Genomic DNA, 7,344 nt, shown 5'->3' on the forward strand with positions numbered 1-7,344 from the left:
AATGGAAAAATAAAAATAATTTACTTATTGTATTAGTTGATCCTGCCTATGGGGGTGATAAACTGGGGGTTTATTTACTTTTCATTCTATTTTGATCACTGTGAGAGTTTATCACAGTGATCAAAATGAATGAATAGAAATTGCAGCCAGCGGGCGCACTGCGCATGCGCCCGCCATTTTCCAATATGGTGGCGCCCATGGTCCGGGACCGCAGGACTCCGGGAGCCATAACGGCACTCGGTGAGTATCGGGGGGGGGGGGGGGGTTGTGTGTGATCGGATGCCAGGGGGGGGGGGGGAGCGGAGGGAGATGATGACAGCGGCGGCGCATCGCCGATGTAATTCAGTGGCGGGGGGCAGATCGCCCCCATTAACGGGTGGGGGGGGGGTCAGATCGCTGTCACCAGCCATGTCCGATGCTACAGCAGCGTCGGACATGGCTGGATTGTAATATTTCATCAATTTTCATTGATGAAATATTACTATCGCTCTGATTGGCTGTTTCACTTTTAACAGCCAATAAGAGCTATCGTAGTCACGTGGGGGCGAAGCCACGCCCCCTATGGTGAAGAACAAAGCCCCCTGTATCTGCGGGTCGGGTGACCTTTCAGTGACCTAGGTCACCCGACCCGCAGGGGGGCTTTAAAGTCATGACGCCACATAGGCGTCACTGGTCAGATTTGCACCAGTTTTCATGACGCCTATGTGGCGTCATTGGTCGTGAAGGGGTTAATGTTGTTGGAACATAATTATGACATGGTGGGGATATCTGAGACATGGCTGGACGAGAGCCATGACTGGGCGGTTAATTTACAGGGCTATAGTCTGTTCAGAAATGACTGTACAAATAAGCGAGGGGGAGGCGTGTGTTTATATGTAAAATCATCCTTAAAACCCATCCTTCGTGATAATATATAGGAATCTAATGAAAACGTAGAGTCCCTGTGGGTAGAGATAAGGGGAGGGGGGAAAAATAATAAATTACTGATAGGAAACAACAGAGAATATCCTCATAAAACAAATAGATTAAGCAGCGACTCAAGGAGAAGTCATTATTATGGGGGACTTCAACTACCCTGAAATACATTGGGGAACCGAAACCTGCAGTTCCAGCAAAGGTAATAGGTTTTTGACAACGATGAGAGACAATTACCTTTCACAACTGGTTCAGGACCCAACAAGAGGGGGGGCACTGCTAGACCTAATTTTAACCAACAGGCCAGACCGCATATCAAATGTAATGGTTGGGGGTCACTTGGGTAATAGTGATCACAAATTCATAAGTTTTCATGTATCCTTTAATAAGATGTGTAGTAGAGGGGTTACAAGGACACTAAACTTCAGGAAGGCAAATTTCCAACGGATGAGAGATGATCTTACTGCAATTAACTGGGACGATATCCTGAGACATAAAAATACACAAAGAAAATGGGAGACGTTTATTAGCATCCTGAATAGGACCTGTGCACAATATATACCGTATGGGAATAAACATGTGAGAAATAGGAGGAAGCCACTACGGCTAAATAGAGCTGTAAGGCTGAGTTCACACGTGGCGTTTTTTTTCGCGGCGGTTTTAACCGTGCGATTTTGCCGCGAAAACGCGAAAAATAAGCATCTCATGCAATCCTATGGGATTCCGCAATGCTGTGCTAATGCTGCGGTTTTTACCGATGCTGAATCGCTTTGCGGTAAAAAACGCAGCATGCTCATTAATCTCCCGCACCCATAGGAATGCATTGTTCTGCTTACTTTCCGCATGTGGCTGTGCCCACCATGCGAAAAGTAAGCAGAACATTTGCGGATGGTACCCACGGTCCGGAGGAGAGGAGACTGTCCTCCAGGCTTTGGGTACCTTATCCCTGTAAAAAAATAGAATTTAAAATAAAAAAAAAAAAAAATATTGTTATTCTCACCTTCCGACGTCCCGCGCAGCCTTCCCGCCTCTCTCCACGCTCCCGGTGCCAGTAAGCCTTTGCGAGCGATGACGTCCGTTCTCGCGGGATCGCGACGTCTCGCGGGACGTCGGAAGGTGAGAACAATTTTTTTTTTTATTATTATTATTTACATTCTATCTTTTACTACTGATGCTGCATAGGCGGCCTCAATAGTAAAAAGTTGGTCACACTCGTCTAACACTATGTTTGACGAGTGTGACCAACCTGTCAATCAGTTCTCCAAGCGATGCTACAGATCACTTGGAAAACGCTAGCAATTCTGCAAGCTAATTACACTTGCAAAATGCTAGTTTTTCCGCAGGAAAATCGCGGGAATTTAAAAAATTTGTTTTTCCCGCGGAATGGCATTCCAGAATTCTCGCGGTAATTTCCGCTACGTGTGAACCCGCTACGTGTGAACCCAGCCTAAGGGGTGCAATAAGAGATAAAAAAGCATTTAGGGAATTAAAGCAAGTAGGTAGTGATGAGGCATTAACTAAATACAGAAGACTAAATAAATTCTGTAAAAAGCAAATCAAAACAGCAAAGATTGAGACAGAGAGACTCATTGCCAGAGAGAGTAAAAATAATCCCAAAATATTCTTTAACTACATAAACAGTAAGAAACTAAAAAATGATCGTGTTGGTCCCCTTAAAAATAGTCTGGGTGAAATGGTGGATGAGGATGAGAAAAAAGCCAATATGCTAAATGACTTTTTTTCCAACAGTATTTACACAAGAAAATCCCATGACGGATAACATGATCAGGGATAAAAATTCTCCATTAAATGTCACCTGCTTAACCCAGCAGGAAGTATGGAGGCATCTAAAAATCACTAAAATTGACAAATCCCCGGGCCCGGATGGGATACACCCCCCCGAGTACTGCAGGAATTAAGCACAGTCATAGATAGACCATTATTTTTAATCTTTAAAGATTCCATAATAACAGGGTCTGTACCACAGGACTGGCGTATAGCAAATGAGGTGCCAATATTCAAAAAGGAGACAAAAACTGAACTTGGAAATTATAGGCCAGTAAGCTTAACCTCAACTGTGGATAAAATCCTGGAGGGTTTTCTAAGAGATACTATACTGGAGTATCTGGAGAAGAATAACCTCACGACCCAATATCAACATGGGTTTACAAGGGACCATTCCTGTCAGACTAATCTGATAAGCTTTTATGAAGAGGTAAGTTCCGGACTGGACCAAGGGAATGCAGTGGACGTGGTGTACATGGACTTTTCAAAAGCTTTTGATACGGTGCCACAAAAGGTTGATACATAAAATGAGAACAATGGGGATAGGGGAAAATATGTGTAGGTGGGTTAAGTGCTGGCTCAGGGATAGGAAACAAAGGGTGGTTATTAATGGAGCACACTCAGACTGGGTCACGGTTAGCAGTGGGGTACCACAGGGGTCAGTTTTGGGCCCGCTTCTTTTTAACATTTATTAATGACCTTGTAGGGGGCATAGAGAGTAGAATTTCAATATTTGCAGATGACATTAAACTCTTCAGGGTAATCAATACAGAGGAGGACAATTTTATATTACAGGAGGATTTATGTAAACTAGACGATTGGGCTGATAAATGGCAAATGAGCTTTAATGGGGATAAATGTAAGGTCATGCACTTGGGTAGAACGAATAAGATGTATAATTATGTGCTTAATTGTAAAACACTGGGAAAAACTGTGACTGAAAAGGACCTGGGTGTATGGGTGGACGACAAACTCACATTTAGCGGCCAGTGTCAGGCAGCTGCTGCAAAGGCAAATAAAATAACGGGATGCATTAAAAGAGGCATAGATGCTCATGAGAACATAATTTTACCTCTATATAAGTCACTAGTGCGACCACACTTAGAATACTGTGTACAGTTCTGGTCTCCGGTGTAAAAGAAAGACATAGCTGACCTGGAGCGGGTGCAGAGAAGAGCGACCAAGGTTATTAGGGAACTAGGGGGTCTGCAATGCCAAGACAGGTTATTACACTTGGGGTTATTTAGTTTGGAGAATCGAAGGCTTAGGGGTGATCTTATTACAATGTATAAATATATGCGGGGACAATACCAAGACCTTTCTAATGATCTTTTTACTCTTAGACCTGTGACGGGGACAAGGGGGCATCCTCTACGTCTGGAGGAAAGAAGGTTTAAGCATACTAACAGAGGCGGATTCTTTACTGTAAGAGCAGTGAGACTATGGAACTCTCTGCCATATGATGTTGTAATGAGTGATTCCCTACTAAAATTTAAGAAGGGACTGGATGACTTTTCTGATAAGTATAATATTACATGGTATATACACTAGTTTCCTTAATATTGCGTTGATCCAGGAAGCTAGTCTGATTGCCGTATGTGGAGTCAGGAAGGAATTTTTTTCCCCAATGTGAAGCTGTTTGCCACAAGGGTTTTTTTTGTCTTCCTCTGTATCAACATGTTAGGGCAGGTTAGGACAGGATATGGGTTGAACTAGATGGACTTAAAGTCTTCCTTCAACCTTAATAACTATGTTACTATGTAAGACGCACAACATAGGAGGATGTACAGTGGTGGTGTAAGGCGCACAACACAGGAGGATGTACAGTGAGTGGAGATGTAAGAGGCACTGCATAGGAGGATGTAGAGTGACTCGTGGAGTAGGCTCTGTATCTAGTTGTAAAGTACTGCGCCAAAGTTTTAGGAAGGTGAGGAAAAATACTAGACAGAATGCTTTAAAAAACAGAATTGTTAATAGTCTACTTTTATCAATTAAGAAAACAAAAAATGGATGAAGAGAGATCTAAATCCCATCAATACTTGATGTGACCATCCTTCATAACAGTATCACTTCTAGCTACACTTACACTCGGCAGGGAGTTCCTTCTAACACTGTTAGTGTATCCAGAAGTGATGTTGTTCTGAAGGTGAAGTGTCATCACATCAAAAATTGATGTAATTTACATTTCTCATTTGTTCATTATCTTGGTGAATGTTTTTCCCAGCAATATGCGCTCCTGAAGGATGATGATGGAACTTGATATTTAGGTTCAAGGATGATTTTTATTTTTGATTAAAAATAGAATACAACCGGTTTCGACTGCTGAGAGTCTTCCTCAGGTATAATGTCAACATTATACCTGAGGAAGACTCTTAGCAGTCGAAACCGGTTGTATTCTATTTTTAATCAAAAATAAAAATCATCCTTGAACCTAAATATCAAGTTCCATCATCATCCTTCAGGAGCGCATATTGCTGGGAAAAACATTCACCAAGTGTTATAACCTATGAAAGCGCTGTCCAGTGCTCTCAATAGTTCCCAGATCTTTGCAGCAAACTGAATGGAAAGAGGAATGGAGTGATCCAGGGACGGGATCTACATGCAGTATCTCAAGCCACCAAATAGGTGAGTGTATTCACACCGAGCATATACCTTTGACAATTAACTACTACACTTAGAAGCTTGCGCTTCCCATTTTTCTCCCTATAATCCCCTCTTATTTCTTGTTCATTATCTTATCATTCTAATTAAAAATAATCTAACACTTTTATGAATGAAAGCTGTCTATGCGGCCTAAAACTTTCACACTACTGTATATGACTAACAGTGTAGGGGGCTCCTTATAGGGGGGATGTACATGTCAGAAGTGAAGGGGAACGAAGCGGGCACTACTTGGGTTTCCATTCATGCCAGGCAGTGAGACGGGCTCTACACGAGATCCATACATGCCGAGCGCTACATGGGTTTCCATACATGCCGGGCAGTGAGGTGGGCAGTAATAGCTTCCATACATGCCGGGCAGTGAGGTGGGCAGTAATAGCTTCCATACATGCCGGGCAGTGAGGTGGGCAGTAATAGCTTCCATACACGCCGGGCAGTGAGGTGGGCAGTAATAGCTTCCATACACGTCGGGCAGTGAGGTGGGCAGTAATAGCTTCCATACATGCCGGGCTGTGAGGTGGGCAGTAATAGCTTCCATACACGCCGGGCAGTGAGGTGGGCACTGATGGCTTCCATACACGCCGGGCAGTGAGGTGGGCACTGATGGCTTCCATACACGCCGGGCAGTGAGGTGGGCACTGATGGCTTCCATACACGCCGGGCAGTGAGGTGGGCAGTAATAGCTTCCATACACGCCGGGCAGTGAGGTGGGCAGTAATAGCTTCCATACACGTCGGGCAGTGAGGTGGGCAGTAATAGCTTCCATACATGCCGGGCTGTGAGGTGGGCAGTAATAGCTTCCATACACGTCGGGCAGTGAGGTGGGCACTGATGGCTTCCATACACGCCGGGCAGTGAGGTGGGCACTGATGGCTTCCATACACGCCGGGCAGTGAGGTGGGCACTGATGGCTTCCATACACGCCGGGCAGTGAGGTGGGCACTGATGGCTTCCATACATGCCGGTCACACAATGATGCCGCCACCCTCGCCATTACCTTCCATCTCCATGTCCTCGGGCTCGCTGAGCTGCTGCTCCCCGGGTTTCTGCTGCTGCTGCTGTTGATGGTGGTTCATGTCTGTGGCTTCGGCCTCGGTCAGTCCTGCTCGCTGCGCCGGCGTAGATTTGGGCTGTAGGCCCGGCTGGGATGGGGCGGAGAGCGGCCTTGGCAGGGCCTGCGCAGCGGCTGCAGCCTGGGCCTTTCCCGCGGGCGCCTGCAGATGAGCTGGAGGAGGGAGGGCGGAGGGAGCAGGCGGCAGGGATACGCGCACGTATTTGCTCGCTATTCGCCCAATTTCGGCGCCTTTCGCGGGGCAGGCGCAGGGGATGCTGCTCCCCGGGGGCCTCGGCGGCGGCGGCGGCAGCCGGTTACAAGCTGCACGGAGGCAGGCGGCTCCTGGGAACCTTTACTGGGCCGTGCAGCAGCTCCAGGCCGCGGCAGTGCTGCTGCTCAGGTAGCGGCCCCCTGCTCATTGGGCTGTGAGCGCTCGGCCGGTGCAGCGGGAGCTCTGCGGCCTGCGTCTCCGGAACCCCCGCGTCTCATGTAACCGCTCCCCTCACACACAATGCGGCCAACACCGGGGCCGAGTGCAGGGCGGGAGCAGCAGGCAGCCAGCGTCACCAAGTCCCCGTCTCCTGGCCCTTCGTGCTTCGCTCTTTCCCTCTCCTCAGCCTGTGTGTGGCGACGCCAGGCTCTCAAAATGGCGGCTCAGTGAAATGTCACATCCGCATGGGGCAGCGTGAGAGGAGGAGGGAGGAAGGAGGGGGAGATAATGAAAGCGTGAGACCGCCACATCCCCTCCTCCTCCTCCATCACCTCCCGGTACCTGGCCTCAGCACGTGTGCAGCCCCGCATTGTGCTGTGGCCCTCGGTCACCGGCGCTTCCCTCACTGCAGCCCCAGCCATGAGCCCCCCGGACCCCACATCAGGCGGCCGCTCTCCTGGGGCGGCGCACACCTTATCTGCCCTTTCCTGCTCCAATT

The 7,344-nt window shown here is 47.5% G+C and overlaps 1 protein-coding gene across 2 annotated transcripts in view; it reads right to left on the reverse strand.

The window, feature by feature from the left end:
- The window catches only part of USP7 (ubiquitin specific peptidase 7), a 136,547-nt gene extending 129,443 nt beyond the window's left edge, over positions 1-7,104 (reverse strand). For both annotated transcript variants that reach the window (XM_073542831.1, XM_073542830.1), the window contains exon 1: positions 6,359-7,104. In XM_073542831.1, coding sequence (XP_073398932.1) covers positions 6,359-6,437 — 79 coding nt within the window. In that variant the 5' untranslated portion in view covers positions 6,438-7,104. The remainder of the gene's footprint in view (positions 1-6,358) is intronic.
- Between the last annotated feature and the right edge of the window lie 240 nt (positions 7,105-7,344).

The sequence above is a fragment of the Dendrobates tinctorius genome, unplaced genomic scaffold (genome assembly GCF_039654945.1).
Source record: "Dendrobates tinctorius isolate UK_male_01 unplaced genomic scaffold, ASM3965494v1 ptg000129l, whole genome shotgun sequence".
Lineage (NCBI taxonomy): Eukaryota > Metazoa > Chordata > Amphibia > Anura > Dendrobatidae > Dendrobates > Dendrobates tinctorius.